Here is an 18,458-nt window from a genome sequence, read left to right on the forward strand (position 1 = left end):
CTTTCCTCTTTCGCAGGATTAGAAATCAAGAGGGGAATTAGGGCCTTTATCTCATTTATTACTCTTGAGCACCGGGCAGATTTTCTTCTGATCTGTTGGCATAAGGTGCATTTATAATATACAGCAGAAGCAAAATTGTAGGGCTCAGACAAAATGCTTGTTTGCTGAATGAAAATGCAGGCTGCAGTCTTGGAGCTGTACGTAGTGTGACGGGGGCTTTTCGTGCTCCCCCTGCTCTTGCAGCTTTGCTCCTCTTGCCACAAGCCGGAGCTGACTGGGCATTTGCTAGTATGCCAGGCAGTGTGCTGCTCCTCTGTGGAGTTTTTATATTAAAAATTGTCTCCTGGTTTCAATGGCAGTCCTTCTGCTTTCTTCTATGCCTCCTTGCCTTTGGGAGAGTGCGGATGTAGTCGTATGTCTTTATTTAATCAGCTGGGTAAGTGCCAAATAGCTCCCAAGGTGAAAAATAAGGTGCTTTTATCCTCCCAGGCATGTTGGCTGTAGTGGAACAATGCTCCTGTCGTGTAATGAGCTGAGTCAGTGCGGGGAGGAAAAATTACATCCCCCATCAGACTGTCAGCCTTGTTATCCTTCTGCACACCGACATGTTCACCGAGCTCGGCCAGGCTGGCTCATGTGTAATGGCCTTGATGTGAGGCTGTGAAATAATGAGTTTGGGTTTTATTGGATTCTGCACTCTCATCTGATCGGGTTCCCCCCCTGCCCCTTTCTCCCAGGTCATGTGAGGAGGGGCTGAACATACAGTCTGGCCATGGCTGCAGAGCTCAGATGTATAGGTTTACCCTCTGTGCGTTGCTGCTGTGGCATCACTGCAGCAGCGGGCATCAGCCCCGCTCAGCGTCAGCACCATTCCCCGTGCGAGGAGCCAGGGCTGCGGGGTGCCGGTGGTGCGGGCACTGCCGTCAGCGACCCTCTGCAAAGGGGCTGCTGTCAGCCTTCAGCGCCCTCGTGTCAACTAAGCTTTACATTTAAAATATGCAGAGATAAAGAGACAGATGGTTGGTTCTGCGGTGCTGGGGCTGGCCCCGTTGCATGGGTGATGGCGAGAGGGCAGGGCTGGCTGCAGCTCATGGCTGCTGGGGGCCGGATCCTGCCTGGCCCCTTCCCTGCTCAGGGCTTCCAGCAGCCCATGGGGCAGGGAGGATGGAGAGACCGTGGTGCTGCAGTTTAAAGTGACTCTGCCTGCTTGGCATTTTCATTGCTTTCATTTCTTTTTATTTCAATATATCTCAGTTGCTGCAAGGGGAATGTCTTCCCCTGGCTGCTTTCAGGGAAACTCTTCTTTTTCCTCCCTTTCCTCATGTTACTTTGGGTCTCTTTCTGAAGTATTTTTCCGTGAGTGGTGGGGGAGAGCAAAGTGGGGTCAGCACCCCAGCTCCCACCTGCGCTGGTTTTGGCTGGGATAGAGTTAGTTTTCTTCACCGTAGCTGGTGTGGGGCTGTGTTTTGGATTTGTGCTGAAAACAGTGTTGATAACACAGGGATGTTTTCGATATTGCTGAGCAGGGCTTACACAGAGCCAAGGCCTTTTCTGCCTCTCACCCCACCCCACCAGTGAGCAGGCTGGGGGTGCACAAGGAGTTGGGAGGGGACACAGCTGGGACAGCCGACCCCAACTGACCAAAGGGATATTCCGTACCATATGACATCACGCTCAGCAAATAAAACTGGGGGAAGATAAAGGAGGGGGGGACACATTTGGAATGATTTGCCTTCCCAAGTGACTGTTGTGCGTGATGGAGCCCTTCTTTCCTGAGATGGCTGAACACCTGCCTGCCCATGGGAAGTGGTGACTGAATTCCTTGTTTCGCTTGTGTAGGTGGCTTTTTCTTTACCTATTAAACTGTCTTTATCTCAACCCATGAGTTTTTGCACTTTTACCCTTCCGATTCTCTCCCACATCCCCTTGGCAGGGGGAAGAAGTGAGCGGCTGCGTGGTGCTTAGCTGCCAGCTGGGGTTAAACCACGACACTCCTGCAGGTTAGGAGTGCCCTGAAGTCAGGCCTGGCATAAATCCTGGGCTAAGCTCTGCTTTTCTTGTGCTTTATCTAGTGCATCAAAGGTCTCTGTTAGTTTAACAAGAACCAAACCCTCGTGGGATCTGTACTGTCCATCTGAGGCATTTTCTCCTGCACCTATTCCTTGCAAAAAATTACTTGGACAGCGGAAGGTTCAGGTGAGTGCCTGCTGCCCCAGCTGTGCTGCTGAAAGTGCGTGCACCGTTTTGGGGGAAGAAAGAAAAAAAAAAGTGTTTCTTTCTGATGAGAGACGATGCATCACTTTAAAACACACTGTTGTAGGGAAAGAAACCCATGTGTGCTGTGAGTCCTGTCAAGAAAATCCCTCTCCCTAACCCTTTTATCTATCAGTCTTTATAGTATGAGGGTGTATGAAATTTGTTAATGCGTATTAGTTCGCGTTATACACTGTAATGTAATGAGGTAGTGCAATTTTACTGGAGACTTTGGTATTGTTCATGCTTAAGTAAAACAAGCTAAAGGACAGCCCGGCCCCAGAAATAAGGACTTGGCTTCTTGGATGCTTAGAGCTGCCCGTGAAGCATAAAGGATACCGCTGGACAGCCAGGATAACCCCAGCATCCTCACCCTCTAACATGTCTTTGAAACCCTCCCAGCATCATCTGGCATCAGAGATAAGTAACTACAGCACGACTGACTCCAGCAACACCTGGATCAATAGACAGGCAGCAAGAATGCTGCAAAACTATAGTTGCTTTGCAGAGTTTTATTCTGATTAGTAATGAGTGGTGTGGATGATAGTGATTAGTCAAATCATGCTGTACCTGAACGTTTGACAGGTATAGGAAACCTGTGTAAACCCACATTTGGGGGTACATCACCCCAGCCCTGTGGCGCAGCTGCATCCAGGACCGCGTGGGTGCTGGGCAGCCGTCACCTGCCGGTGACACTTCAGACTCCCTATCCAGGCCAAAAAAAGCTGTGCCTGCAGAGGCTGGCTGGGAGGTGTGCTGGCTTCAAGGGCTGTCTGCAACTCTCAAAGCCCCCCCGGCAGCCTCACGGGCAGAAAAGAGAGAGACGGAGCACCGGTGCTCCGTCTCTCTCTTTTCTGCCCGTGAGGCTGCCGGGGGGGCTTTGAGAGCCCTCGGATGCCTGCGGCTAATCCCGTTTTCAGGAGAGGCAGCAAGGAGGAACAGCACCGATTTATTCCCTTAGACCGAGCCTGAGCTCACCCGCTGTTGTTTGTGCAACATATTGCGATGTGCCCAACCCCTCCTGCACTCGGCGGCGCCGGTTGGAGTACCTGACGGTCTCCAAACGTCACCGAGCTCCGGTTATAAAGCCCAGGCGATAGAGCATCTCCCCGGCACTGTCTCTCCGAGAAGCGCATCTTCGAGAAGCGAGCCATAGGCGGGCAGAAAGATGTTTTATTCGGGTATCCTGACAGAGCCGAGTAGAAAAGAAGTGGAGATAAGGGAAGCGGCATCTCTCCGCCAGCAGAGGAGGATGAAGCAGGCGGTTCAGTTTATTCACAAGGATTCTGCAGATCTCCTCCCTCTGGATGGGCTGAAGAAGCTGGGGACTTCAAAAGATACTGTAAGGCTTTATTGTGTTTACTGGAAGGAGACTTAAGAAGCTGGTAGGGCAGTGTCTATTTTTTTTTTTTTTCCTTCGTGCCAGTTTTCTGTTAGGAGGAGAAGTTGGTTGCTTGTGGAAATTGATTTTAAAAAATCAGGCTTTTGTGTGTAAAAGGAAGGGAGTAGAAATAGTTATCACCAGGGTTGCTTTTTGCTAGTAGGTGCTTTCGGATGCCTGGCACACTTGGATCTAAAAGCTTTTAATTTTTTTTTTTACATTTACATGAAAATGGGATGCTGTTTTCAGTACAAAAATCCTCGCTGAATCAGAGTAAAGTAAAATGGCTTCATATAATACATACATATATAAACACATATGTTTGTCTGTGATGTGTGTATACACACAACATATAATCATAAAAGATTTGGTAAAGTGCAGTCACCAGTACTTCAGAATATAAACCTGCCAAGATTACGCTTTGGTAAAGGCTTGTGTGGGTTTTTTTAAAATAAAGATACATAATTCTAGGTTTTAAATATTTACATCTGCAATGATCCACGTGATCCTGTAGCTGACATAAAATATTCTTCTTCATGTCCAGGGGCTGGAGTGTGTTTCTAAATACTAGAATATACTACACTATATAATACTGTAATCATATGCACAAATGATTGAGCTTTCTCTAATGGGAAATGATACTTCAATGTAATATCAAAAGTTCTGATGTAAGGAGCAAAATTTAGAAAATATATCCTACTGAGGAAATCTCCTTTATGTTTTTTTGCCCAGTTGGTGCAAAATTCTTGCACCTTGTAACAAATAATATTTGCTTTTTTCAATGCTTGTTACAGGTTCATTGAAAACAGTGAATCTTTTTATTTTTAGTGGGGCGGTTTTGTTCCGTCACAGCCTTCCTGCTCAGCTGGGTTAGGCTCGGCTCGGCTCTGGCTGGCTGAGATAAGTGGAATGAGTTGGCTGTTCTCTGCAGTGCGCAGGGAGGTGATTTTTTTGACATCCCAAATGTTTTGCAGTTGTAGGGGGAGCTTTCCCGATCACCATTGAATGGCAGGTCTCCGTCAGGGAGCTACAAAGTGTGTTTCAGAGCGTGATGGTGGTGTTATTACCGTTATCTGCAGAGTCCAATTAGATATTACTGTTAAGAGAGATATTACTCTTACCTGCAGTGTCGTGGCTCAGCGACCCACAGTCTGTGGGGCTGAGACCCTGATGCTCTGCCCAGATGAGAGAGGCAACAGGTAGCTGGAGCCAGGGGCATCAAGCACTGAAGTCCTTGTCCCCGCAGCAGCGAGGACCAGGTTTGGCCCTGCACGAGGGGCAGAGCACGGGGCTCCTCGCCACAGCCCTGGTCACAGGAACATCACCTGAGCTTTCCTCCCTGCTCCTCTGCCCGTGCCGGCTGAGCCGCGGCTGCAGCATCACCCCTGCTGCACCCACAGCGCCTGCGAGGAGGAGGTATGGGGAGTCCCCAAAGCCGACAGCACTGGCACGTGCTCAGGCCTGTTCCCGCAGCCCCAGAGAAGATGCCCTGAATTTCAGAGCTGTTGCAGTGGGTTGTGTTGCAGTGAAGCAACGCTGCCAGCACCGCCATGCTCGCACCACAGGTGGCCGGGACAGCAGTGAGCATGGTGGCTTCGAGAGGAACCACCGTGTCTCCTGGTGCCGTGGCTGCCTGGATGTCACAAGAGTTGTCACCAGGAGGAGTGGGAGATCGTGCATCTCTGAGACTGGAGAAGAACTGAGAGCCTCCAAAATGTGGGACCCCACCTTGGCATGGCCCCAAACTGAGAGGTCCAGGTCCAGAGGGGTTGAGCTGTGTGGTCAGGAGGCCCACGGCATCAGGAGTCTTTGCCCAGGGCATTTGCATGCCTTTCTTGTGAATAACTGCACACCTCCTGATGAAGCAGCACGTTTTCGTGTCTAAAGCTACATGACAGCTGTGGTGACATGGGTGGAAGGGCTTTTGACGTGACTCGTGTTATTAATACAGGGTTTTCGTGGAGGGGGTTTCCAGCGGTCTCAGCAGGAGGAGAGAGGAGGCAACAGCTCCCCAGAGACAGGGACAGGTGGTGAGGACAGACCCTGCCTGTCAGGGTGACAGCTGGCAGCAATCACTCCAATTTTGGGGAGAAATCTCCTTCCTTTTGGCCGCAGCGCAGGGGGTGCTGCGCACAGCGAGGTGGCAGCAGGTCGCGGGTGTGCTGGCATCCTCCAGCTTGTGCACCATTACTCAGCTCCTGAAGCATCTCTCCTGGCGATGCCCCGTATAGGTGGGTTTGATAAACACTTGTTGTAATTATCTACGTTAAGTCTCTGATATTTTTTCAGTGTATTATTCCAGGTTGGACTGAACTCTTCTAGCTCCTCGCTCCCTTTACGTATTGCACTTTGTTAGCCTAGTATAAGACCAAACAGAGCAGAATTGGTTTTGTTGCCTCACTATCAGCCCCCTCCCTGAAGCTCAGAAAATTGGCACGAGATAGTTGTTAGCTGGAATTTAGGCTTCCTGACACTGTGACTGTGACCCCCTGCCTGACCTGGGCTGGGCATGCTGCCTGTTGGCAGCTCCTCCTCGTGCTCCGATGCTTCGCCCTTGCCCTGAGAGCCACTGGACCGGTTTGGAGGGGCTTTGCTTGAAACAGTCCCTCATCACTTTACAAGCTGGCAAACAAAGTTATAGGTAGTAACAAACAAACAAAGAAAAAGCATTTCCAAAATGCCCTCAGAGCCTCCCCCGGGTGCCTGGGTCCTCAGCACAGGTCTGGGGACCCTGGTGGCCCCGTCCCCTGCTCCTGTAGCTGGTGCAACATTGCAGTTAATTGCAGTGCACTCGGTTTTCCCTGCTTTCCCTCGTGCGCTCCCCAGAGTTTGTTGCGTCTTGGTTAAAATGCAAAAAACTTTGATGTTACATGCAGTGTCTTGGTCAGAGACCTGGCCGCTGCCCGGGTACCTGGGGGTGCAGGAGGGCAGGGGGCATCTCTTGTCCCACCTCATCCCCCTGCAAGAGGTGGGCAGCACATGAGCACAAGCTACTGGTAGAAGAGGTGAATTTGGATGACGGATGGGAAGAAGAGAGAGAAATAGGTTATTTCTTAGGACAAGCTCCGTTGGTGTGTTAAAACTCCTTTTTTCTACTGTCTAGGTACAGAAGAGAGGGCAAAGCTTCTGAGATGGGCTTGGGGAGGGGAGGAGCTGGCATCTGCCCTGACTTTCATCTCCACCTGATTGAAACTGTTGTTGACAGATCTTTTTATCCCCAGATCTAGAAGCCAAAATAGTGGGAAACCTGCCAGAGAGATGGATACTGCAAGCTGCAGTGATGCACTTGCTTATGAACTAGAGAGGAACAAAACTGGACAGAATTACTTGTGGGTTTGACAGACAGTGGTAAATAGGTTCAGCTGGTATCTCCACTTCTTTTAGGTTTCTACTGTGACTTTTTTAGGGGATTACAAGTTTTTGCAAAGTCTCAGGGATGGAAAGGGAGATATGAAAAAAATCTTGGTTTGTATTTATATTGTGCTGAACGATACTGGGAAATAACTTTTTTTTTTGCACTTATACAATGGTATGTAACATTTTATTGTTTTATAAAACTTTCAACAGTTGTGTGCGATGTATAGAAAGACAGTACCAGGTAATCTGGGTTACTTCAAACACCAGTCCTGGCTGCATAGCCAGCCCACGCTGGAGGGAGAACACGGCTGCCTTCCCCGTCGCTGTCACGCTGTCCTCCTCTCCCTCCCTCCCTCCCAGCCGTGGTCTGCTTGTAGCTTTCCAGCAAAACGTGCATTTGCAAATGTCCCCTGGCACATTATCTGTTTACCAAGTACGTATCCACCACTTGAGTCATCTCTGTGACTAACATCCCTCACTCTGTTGCACACGAGAGTCAAGGGAAATACAAGTTAAAGAAAACTAATTAATAGCCTGAGACAGGATGGTGCTGCAGGGAACCTTTCCAGCCCCCTCTTGCTAGATAATTTCTGTTTTGGAGCACAATGTAAGCAGCATTTGTTCCCCCGAAGGCAGGATTTTGCTGCGGCTTTCAGAAGAGCAAGCGCCAACAAAAGACGGTCCCGTTTGTGGTGGTAACTCATGTTCGCTGAACGCTGGGTTTTTTCCTTCTGGTGATGGGTCCCATATAGGATTCATAAAACCAAGGCCTGAGAAAACCCACATATGTAACTGGTTAACGATCCATAGGAGAAAGTGTAGTAAAAAAAATTAGGTTTAAATCAAGGGTAGCTGACAGTTAAAATAGCAGTGATGAGTGTGCTGGTGACTTGTTCTTCTCCAACCTGTTCTTTCAAAAGCTTTTGGCAGCGTGGTTGAGGCCAGGCAGATCAGAAGAGCACCCAGACTGTCCTGGATGATGCCATTCAGAAATTTCTCCCGGTCCTAACTGAGCAGGGCTGGGTGTGAGGAGGTGACCGCTGTGTGACAGGCTGTCTTCTGGCCAGCTGGGAGCTTCACCCATCTACTTCTCCAGTCCCCTGTCCCCTCATTTGTGGGGGTTTTTTTTGATGATGCGAAGAATTAGTCCTCCAGATGTGTGCCTGAGTTGTAGGCAAACATAAAGGGTGAGAAGGACATGTCATCTACTGCCAGCAAACCCTGGCTTGCGTTTTTGCTCGGATGAGAAGCCTCGGAGGAGATCACTGTGCTGACTGTGCACCTACAGTTTCTGCCTCGTGTGAGGGAGCCCTCGCTGCCAAACTGATTTGCTCGTCCCTCGGCACAGGGTCCAGAACTAGTGGAGCCAGTCTGCCTGCCTTTAATCCAGTGAAGTAATACTGGTTTCTGCTGTTCAGTCTCACTGGGAAAGCAGTGCTCACCAGAGCAGTGCCAGACCTTCCTTACTTTTTGTGCGTGAAGGAGACAGCGCAACGTCAGATCTGATCTCTCCCCGGCGCTGGGAGTGTGGCTACGTTATCATCTTTACACAGGACACGCTCTCTAGCGTGCTGGTCAGACATAGCACCTGCAGCCAAAAATGGTCATGAAATTTTATTTCTTTTCAAGTCGCAGGTTGTAAGCAGCAGTAAGAACAGTGAAAAGTGGGGGGGGAAAAGGAGATTACGTGTCCCAGTGACCATTGGTGCTGGCTGCACCTACCCGATCTCATCAGTCAGGTCCGGTTTAACCGCCCGTGTTACGCCTACAGCAGGATCTGAAGCACTAACGGGGTTGCAGTTATTTTAGGATGATGCCAAGTTGCATTAGCCTTGTGTAAGTGCTGTTATTTAACATGCCACGCAGATTATTTTAAAGACGAGGCGCTGCGCATGAGGGTGCGTGCTGGCTAACTCGGGGAACCACGGCCTGAGGTTTTCAAAATTATCCTGATCCCATTGAAATTCCCTCGGGATAAGGAGGCTTGCTGGTTTAGATGTCTCTGCAGACACAGAGGCATATTTAATGTGAATGCAAAAATTCAGGAATAAGGCAGTAAGAAAGTCTCACTGTGGAAAAATTAAAATCGGAAGGAAAGGGCAGTAATGGAGGGGGAGATTAGCCGGGCAGAGAAATGAGCAGATAATCAAGCAGAGTCATTTCACCTCCAGCAGAGTAGGTGCATCCATCCATGATGAACATTAAACATAAAAAGGCTTTTGGGAAAGCAGTTGGAGGAAATTTTGAGAGGCAACATGCTTCTTGCAGAGCAAATGGAAGTGACAGAGAAAGAGAGAAGCCACCATACGAAGCATTGGGGGTTCCTGGGAGAATACCTACCTATCTCAGCCAATCTTACCTCTTCACCTCCTCTCCTAAATACAAACATGGAAGGAAGAGAGATGCAGAGCAATTTGAGACCAAATTCTGATCTAAAGGCGAGACCAGGCCTGACAATAGACACCATCTGTAGCTCTCTTCTTGCAGTCGTGCCTTGTTCACACGCACCTCTGTAAGAGCCAACACACAGACACCCAGATCAGCTTCTTAAATTCTAGGTCAGTTCATGCAAAGAGCATCGCCACAGGTGGGGGCTGGACACAGGTATTTCGTAGGCCAGCAATGCCCGTGCTCAATGAAAGCGTCTGTGTGCATTCACTAAGTCTGTACGCCTTTTTCCTACTTAGGTGGTGCAGGTAATTGGGAAGGTAATTACCTCTTAACTTGTCACATCACTGCAGAATTCCTGATATCTTTATCAACACATCAAGGCAATTATGGCTGAAATAACAACTTGGAAAAGCCTGACCTGTTTTGATTCTTACATGAGATCAGATCTTGAACTTGAATATGGAAAAAGGAAGGCATCCCTCCAAATTCTGGTTAATGTATTGGCAAGGGAATAATCCTTTCAAAATAAAGTCATTCTCTTTAGTGAAAGCCAGGTAAGCCAGGGTTGGCAGGACAGCAAATAGATGTAGACTAGGAAGAGTACATGTAGTCTGGGAGTCCGGGAGAATGAGACTTTAGGGCATCCCTCCCGCGAGAGCAGCGCTGCCCCACGGGCACCGCAGGAGCATGCCGGCAGGCTGGCGATGCAGGTCGCTTTGTGGCTTCCCTCTGACTTCACCCTGCTCTTCTGTGTGTATTTTTTCTTAAAGCAACCACATAATATCCTGCAGAGGCGCCTGATGGAGACAAATTTATCAAAACTACGAAGCAGCCGTGGCAGCTGGACTCCAAAGAGCGATATCTCAGCACAGACCAACAAGCTGAATCAGACCAAACCAAGCAGCTCAGGGAAAGCGGAGGACGAGGAGCTCATAGTGGTGAGCTGCCAGGTAATAGTCTCTCTCCAGCCTCCTAGGTTTTTTTCCCCTCCAAAAAAATTTATTTTTGACAGCTTCGAGCCGTGCTTTTGTTTTCTATGTTTCCCACTTTGGGTTGCAGCCCACTGGGGCTGTCACAGCTGTGGGGATGCTCTCCCTCTGCAGCGCGGGGCTGCTGCGGCACAGATGCCCATCCGTGTATCACAGTGAAAACCGGCCCGATGGATGTCTTCCCTCGGACATGAGGGTGGAGGGAGCAGCCAGGCTGGGGCAGCACGCTGAAATGCTCGGGAGTAATTATCCATGGTGAATCCCTGTGCTCACAGCCTATTTGGTTTCCTCAAGTGCCATCCTTCTTTTCTTTCCCCAAGAGTTTCACATTTCTCCTCCTTACCTCCATGTTCGTCTGGATTTCCCACTCTCCACAGTATACCCTCCTGCCTGGGGCTGCCCCTTCTGCTCTCCGCGGGGGCAAATGCTGCCGGGGAGGGCTCGGGACCCAACACCACGTTGTTTAGTAGCATCACCTTATTCAAAAAGCAGTTCAAAAGCCAACTCTTGACTTGGGCAGACAAGGTGATACCCTGCGGGCACTGAGCTTGGGGTGGAGTGGGAATGGGCTGGGGCGAGGAGGTGTTGGCGTTTCGGCAGGGAGCAGAGTGTGCAGAGCAGAGACCCCAGACACCCTGCGCTTATTCTGCATCCCACACATTGTCTCCTGTCTCTGCTTGGTCTTACAGTGTGCGGGGAAGGAGCTGAAGGCCGTGGTGGACACCGGCTCGCAGCACAACCTCATGTCATCTGCCTGCCTGGACAGACTAGGGTAAATATCTACCTGGAGTTCTGTTCTGTGGGAACTCGCGGCACCTGGCAGTGCAGGCAGTGCTCCTGGGGCTGGGGCTTCACTTTTCTGGAAGAAAGCACCTTGGGCTGTGCCCGGGCAAGCCCCTGAGCCTCCTGTTATGACCAAATCGGGGCTTACCGAGTCTTAAATGTCCTTGCAGGGAGCTGAAATAGAAAGGCACTTGTGCAAACCTCTCCACCTCTGAGTAAATCCCTTCAGAGGGTTGGATGCGTTCGTATGTTTTCAGCGCCTGCCCGTTTGTCAGTCGGTGCCTCGTTGAAACCCCACCTGGCTGCCGGCATCCCCGGGGCAGGCGTGGGGCCAGGACGGCCAGCCCAGCCCGGCGGGTCCCCGCTGTGACGCAGGGACGTGGCTGTGCTCCCACTGGCCCCAGCAGTCGTATGGCTGTGTACGAGTGTGTGCTCAAAAATAGCTGTCTGGTGCTACTCCCAGTACCAAATTTCTCCCTACTGAAGGGAAAGGAAATGTGTTTACGTAGTGTTAGAGAGCTGACTGCCAGCCATTCACAGCAAAACTCCCGCCGATCTCCGGGGAGGAGGATCGGGCATCAGCTCACAGGGTATCAAGGAGGTTTTGACACTTTATTCCCATGGAGTCGTTGCTTTTTGTCACTGGCTTGCAGTGATTATGCAAAAAACAATTGCAGTTGCTCCCTGGGCACTAGTGTGTGGCCCTGAATGAATGGTGCCTGTTTTCTGTCCAGACAGTAATTACTTCTTTGCACAACAGTGTTTAGTGGCTGGAAGGTGGCTGCACTTACTACAAACTTGTCACAAACTGTGGAGCTACTCAGTCTAGTTTATGGATGATAATGGTGCACGTGGAGGGGTTTCATCCTGCAAGATGCTGTACTGGCTGTTCGACACGACACGTCCAAGTTGCACAGCGATGCTCTGTGAGAGTTCATCTGCGCTCTGTGTTACTCGCATACATTCTGTGTAGTTTTCACAGCACAGTCTGCTTCAGCAGTCCTGCTTTTCAAAGAGCGCTTAAGCAATAAGTTAGAGCCAGTTTCTGCTCTGAGGTTATGGGGGATTCACTCCTGGCCACTTCTGCGGTCATCAGCCAGGCCACTGCAGTGAAAAGGTTCATGTCCCTCCCCAGTGTTACTCATGAGCAATGAGAGAGCTTTGGTTCCTGCTAGGTGGGACCCTGCAGACACCGAGGTGTGCAGGAGCCACATTGCACGTGCAGGCAGACAACGCAGCCAGAGCGACACCCTGTCCTGCGTGCGCTGCCAGTGGAGGCATGCAGCAGGCAGGGCTGTGTTGCAGGCAGCTTCCTGCAGCTCCTTTGCTGTTTGCATTTGCGAGGACAGAAGCTAAAGCCAGATTAACAAAGCGGGTTAAAATCCCGGCTTCGATGCCTGGCTCGCTCTGCTGTCGCTGTGGTAGGTCCTGTGCAACAACAGGCACCGCTCCAGGACAGTTTACTTCAAAGCAGTCCAGCACGTGTGGCAATGATAAAACACGAGTTTTGTTCAAATCCAGCCCTGGAAAGCAGCAGGGAAGAGGTGTGCCGTGTGATTTTGCTCTTGTTCCTCCCAGGACAGGAGGGGCCCTGCAGCGTGCTTTGCTGGGTGCTGCTGCCTGCAGTTGAGGCTCAGCGGCTCTGGGGACGGGCCCTGCTGCTGAGGGCTCGGGGGGGCTCAGTGCCTAAAAACAGCACGCGTGTGCTTCAGGCACAGGCTCAATTCCTCCCTTCTTTTTTTTAAAATCTTTTTGCATCTTGTGGTGGTGCCGTTTGAGCTCTTCCCCTCGCCTCTGAGGGAAGCAGCGGGGTTAGCTCGCAGGCTGCTGCAGCGTAAGGAATGCCCCTGGGAGGTGCGGGTGCAGCTGTTAGGTGAGCAGCTCTGGTCACTGCACGCTGCTGGGGACTTTCTGCCTTCAAACCCAGCTCCAAGATGTGTTGCTACATCACGCATCAGTGGTCGTCCTCACCTTGCTGCAGTTTCCTGGCTGGCGTTCAGGTCACGTGCTGTCTGTCTGTCCATCTTTGGGTCAGTCCCAGCTGCGATGAAGCGCTTCCCTGAAGGTGGTTTTACTCTGTGTGTTGTCTCCTGCCCGCAGCCTCTCTGCAGCCCTGGTTATGCCTCCGAAAACCTTCTGGGTCAGCAGGTGCCAGAGCAAGGAGCCATCTCCAGCTGTATCTCAGACATGGTCAGGTCCTGGCTCCAGCACTGCGGCCCGTGCCCTGCGATGGGGACAAGTTGGGGGGAATCAGAGACAGCAGCCAAAGACCGACTGCATGTCTTCCCTTGAGTGGACAGAGAAGCCACTGGAGGTGGCTGCACCCAAAAAAAGCCACTCCAACCTGTCTCAGGCCAGCGTAAAGCCAGCTCAGGGCCAAGGAGCTCTTAAACTTCTCGATACGTTCCCACTGCTTTTGAAGGGAAGCCTGGAGGGGATCTGGCTCCTCTCTGCTGCCTCTCCTAGTCCCTGTACCTGTGCTAAACAGTGTGCGCAATCCCCACCGCAGCCCCGGGGCCTCTGCCTCTGAGGGGGGGCTCTCCCCGCCAGCATGGACAGACAGACAGACACATGCACTGCTGCAATGCAGCTCAGCAGAAAGGTACCTCAGATAGCCAAAAGCCAATACAGCTTTTATCCGAGGGAGAGATCACTGCCTCAGACTGCCTTTCCATTAGATTCTCGTTCAGTTTAAAAGAGAAACTGAACAATTAATCGGCTTAGTCAGGCTAGTTCATGGGGCGTAGATAGAAGGAATGACTGTACCTGAGATTTCCCGGACACCCTTTTTTCTCCTCTTCTCAGGCTGAATGTGTCTGATCTGTCCCCCTTTCCTCTGAGGCAACCCAGCCGCAGCCCCCACTGCTAAGCATGGACTGGGCACGCTGCCCCGGCTGCAAGGTGTGGGGACGTGGTGTCAGCGGCTCCGCCAGCACAGGCCGGAGTGGAGCATCCCTTCCTTACACCCACACTGCACTAGAAGCAATTTTAGATCAGCAGCTTCCCCAAGTCTTGAGGAGATGTAGAAAAAAGATTCCTTGCGTAAAAAGCAAAATCCAGTAAGGAGCTCTGCTTGGGGCAAGGGCTGACGTCATGGGTCATGCTATGGTCTGACGTGGGTGTAGGCTGCTGGCCACGCGCAGAGCATCCCAGAAAACCTGCCAAGAAAGCAGCTTTCCAATAACGGCATGGTAATACCATCACACTAAGAGCACTTCAGGTGTAAGTACCCTCCAAACGCTGTTTGCTCCTTGCCAGAGCAGCTGAATGGTGGCCGTTTCATGTCAGAAGTGTTTTCAATGCGCAGGTTAAAGGAGCATCTCAAAGCACTCCCCGGCGAAGATGAGATGGTTTCATTGCCGTACAAGGTGAGGGCGATCGGCCAGATCGAGTGCCTCGCCCTCACCGTGGGAGCGATCCCCGTGGAGTGTGCTGCCCTCGTTGTGGGTGAGTGTGCGTGCATGGGTGTGTGCTCCTCTGGCTACGAGCTGGGGCTCTGCTCCCTCTTACCCCAGGGGGAAAAATGAACCTTCAGAAACACTGCTCTTCTGCAGCAAAAGTCCCTCTTTGGCCCTTTGGAGGGAGGAAGGGAGGGAGGCTGTGTTCGGCGCAGCTGATGCTCTGGCTTGCCAATGGGGCGACCACCATGTCTCCCTGCAGGCGCATCCGCCTGCCCTCATTTGCTCATGTCCCCTCTGGAGTAACTCCGTCCCTTTATAAACACGGTTTTATTTAGCAGAGCAGCCATGAAGGAAGGATGGAGTGAGTTACAAAAAGCAGGGGAGATAATTTTGAATGTATAAATCTGAATGTCCCTATTTTTCAGAAGACAATGAGAAACCCTTCTCCTTCGGGCTGCAGACGCTGAAATCTCTGAAGGTAGGAGTTTTCCAGCAGGGCTCTTACCCATGCTGAGGGAGCTGGGGCCACCGTGAATTGCAGTTTTCCCTCTTACCTAAGGGCATTTATTCTCTACAGTGTGTCATAAACATGGAGAAGCAACATCTCGTTCTGGGGAAGACGGACAGGGAAGAAATCCCGTTTGCGGGCAGTGGCAGCGCCATGGTGGAAGAGCAGTAAGTTGGGGGCCCAGCTCACCTCCCCACCAGACCCTCACTGCAGGAGAGCGAGAGCTCACCAGCACAAATTGTTTTCATCAGCTGATTGAGTTTTGAAACACAGTCCCTGTCTTTTTCAGCAGCCTTTTTCAGCTTTTGCTGCTTTTTTCCCCACGAAGCGTTGTACAGCAAAGTGGGTGTCTGCAAAGACACGTACAGGGAAATGCCTTAGGAAAGGTACTTTTTGGAGGTCACTAGGAAGACTCCTTGAGCGGTGCTTTGAGAGTGTTCCCAAACAAATCTTCTTCTGGAAAATATTTATGAAGCAAGACAAGAAAGCTGTTTTGCGAAGTGCAGGAGAGAGAGATCCTGCCTGGAGATAACGGCATTGCCCTGACTGCCCTCCTGCCAGCTGCTGCTGCTGTCTCAAGACTTTTTCAGCCTTATTTCCCCATAGAAACTATAGAAAGAGAAATCTGTGCTCTCCACTCTGGTACACCCTAAATGTGTGTAACTTGTGACGGCTGATCTGCAGGCAGGCAGCAGGCGGGGCAATCCCCCTCCTTCCAGGTGCTGTGTGGGGCTTCTCCTCGCTGAGCACCATGGAACAGAGTCGTATCACTGGCTCCTGCCTGTGACTTAGGAAACCAGCAAGCACCGGGTGCCTGAGAGGAGGATTTACACTTGCATGCCTCTGCGGCTGTGCAGGCAGTGCTCATGGTCACTCAGCCATGAGTGCTGTGGATGCAGCCATCTAAAACCATTTGCTCACCACATAAGAAAGCATCTTTGGTGATGTAGGGCAGCACCTTCTTTAGCTGCCTGTCGTGACCAGCCACGGCCATTTTGAACGTCCTGCAGCTCCCGTGCTGCTTGAGCCTGCTGTGCTGGGCACCACCGAGCTCGAGGAGCCTGGCTGGGAGCGGGTGGGAAGGAGCAGACCTTCCTCAGCTAGCTGTATTTTATGCTCCTTGGGCAGTATGTGAGGGATGGATGCATTAGTGCAGGGAGTCGGGACTGGAGCGCGTGTGCACCCGCTGTGTGCCCAGGACAGCCGCCGGCCACAGGTGCCACCGGCGCGGGAACCCAGGGAACGCCTGGTACAGCACCGCAGGGAGACCATGCCGCAGCGCAAAACCACGGGATGTTTTCCCTGTCTCCTTTGAAAGAGGGATGCGAGAGGCACAGTGTGGTTCCGTCACCACTGCAGTGATGAATTATTTCTTGGTACTGCATTCAGGCCAAATTTTAATGCTGCTTTTTTTTTCTTCACGAAAAATGCCTATTTTATTGAATGTCATTTCCTTCTTGTTTCAGCAGTTCAGAGGCATAAAGAGAAATTGAAACACCGTCCCCACACAAGAGCCTGACATCAAAGAAATCCTGTGCAGCTGTTCCAGATGAAACAGCAGTGCGCTGCTTTGAAAACATTTATACTAGGCTACGGCTTGAGTAGAGCTAAATGAAATCCTGTTCAGTAGCCAGTAATTTAGAGATATTGTCATGTCTATTTATGGGTTTTGAGAAACAAACGTGTGCTTATTTTCTGGACTTTTCTATATAGTGTCCTCTTTATTACGAACAGTTGGGAAAACCTTATAAATTTCTTGTGATGAGAAAAATACTTTTTATAGCGGCCTCATATGAGTAATTGTATTTAGCTGTGATTAGAGGCTATCAGGATGAAATTTTTATTAATGATTTTTCCAGGGGCTAAGCATTTATATTCACTTAATTGATATTGCCACATTCAAATGGCCATTACCAGGAAGTTACTCAGAGTAAAATAACAATGCTAATACCACCTAGGAATTATAGCTTATCCTGTTAGCATAGTATTGTTGCCATGTAATTAGGGATGCAACTGCTGGCTTGATGAGAAAGAGCAATTACAGAATTATTCATGGGTTACAGGCTTCTCTGCAGTGGTGTGGCAGAAGCACAGAAACGGGGTTTGGGAGGGCTCCCGGGGTGATCTCCCGCAGCCCCTGGCTCACCGCAGGGTTAGCACCGTCACGGGGGCAGCCCGTCGTGGCTTTGCCTTGCCTGGGCTCCAAGCCCCTGAGGAGGGATCCTCCGGGCAGGTCTCGGCTGCCTTCCTAGCAGGAATAGTCAGGAAAATTAATCATCATATTGAGCCAAAAAGCAACAAACGAGCACAAAAGTATGTTGTCCAGAAAGCAGCAGATACAGAGCAGCATTGGTATATCAGGAACCAAACGGCCCCAATGCGCCCTCGGTTCTCCCCTGCCGCCAGGACTGGTGCCTCGGCCTGCCCGCCCAGCACCCAGCCTGAAGCACCAGCAGCACCCAGGCTGCATCCCGGTGTGGGTTATCGGCTCCACTTGGACTTTAATGATGCTGCCAGAAATGCCATATTTTTATACCTATTTACAAGCCTCCTGGGATCTTAAATACAACAGTAACCTTGATCACCCTCAGGGCAGGTGGGAGTTCTCACGTGGGGCCAGCTGTGTGCTGCGGGAGCGCTACTCTGGCCACTCTTGCTTAGCAAAAGCCCTTCGGCCTCGGGCAGGCGCAGCTGGGCTGCGGGGTCTCCCACAGGGACCCATGTGGCCGCTCGTGCGCTTAAGCCTCCCCGCAGACATTAACGCACCCACTCGCCCAGGCATCCCGCAGTGCTTAGCATCAGCCACAAGCATCGATGTTGCTGGCATTCCCACTTAGGAAATGTCTCCATAGTCCTGAGCGAGGACCAGTAGCTCTTGTCACCTCGTGGCCATCGGCTCAGGCCCAGAACCTGTCCTGCGAGCCAGGCTCCTGGCAGCTTTGGCCAGTCTGTGCCCAGTAACGCCATCTCACGCCTGCCATGGCATCTAAGCTGGAGATTTATCTCCTTTAGTGGGCTTGAACCTCAATATTGGGTATGACTAGCAAATCTGAACTATCTGTATTTTGAGGTATTTTCTATTTTGGTGATAAGTTTCAGTGCTTTCTCTACATACAGTATTTTATATAACACAGCTATATATATATATATATTATATATTTACAGGGTTGGGCTGCCCAGGGCAGTTCCACCAATGTGTTGTAGAAATATTTCACTAAATATGAAATATATTTGATTATTTTATATGCTATGAGTTTGGTATTTTGGTACTTCTTTCTTTCTGTGCTTATTACTGTGCTAAATGTCAAATTAAATCTAAATAAAGTTAAATTGTTATTGCTGTTTATCTGCCTGTACCTTGGATATGCGGGTTATTTGTTTCCAGTGCACTTCTC

The 18,458-nt window shown here is 50.6% G+C and overlaps 1 protein-coding gene across 2 annotated transcripts; it reads left to right on the forward strand.

The window, feature by feature from the left end:
* Positions 1-3,194: 3,194 nt before the first annotated feature.
* NRIP3 (nuclear receptor interacting protein 3) lies at positions 3,195-18,403 on the forward strand. Of its 2 annotated transcripts, none has more exons than XM_054826895.1 (7): positions 3,195-3,595; positions 10,153-10,332; positions 11,061-11,143; positions 14,462-14,601; positions 14,981-15,033; positions 15,133-15,230; positions 16,533-18,403. In XM_054826895.1, the coding sequence occupies exons 1-7, from the start codon at positions 3,422-3,424 to the stop codon at positions 16,543-16,545; spliced, it is 741 nt and encodes a 246-aa protein (XP_054682870.1). In that variant the 5' UTR covers positions 3,195-3,421; the 3' UTR covers positions 16,546-18,403. The 2 variants fall into 2 exon arrangements, with proteins under 2 accessions (XP_054682870.1, XP_054682869.1); XM_054826894.1 differs by having other exon boundaries at positions 3,196-3,595; positions 16,530-18,403.
* The last annotated feature ends 55 nt before the right edge of the window (positions 18,404-18,458 follow it).

Source organism: Grus americana, chromosome 5, assembly GCF_028858705.1.
Source record: "Grus americana isolate bGruAme1 chromosome 5, bGruAme1.mat, whole genome shotgun sequence".
Lineage (NCBI taxonomy): Eukaryota > Metazoa > Chordata > Aves > Gruiformes > Gruidae > Grus > Grus americana.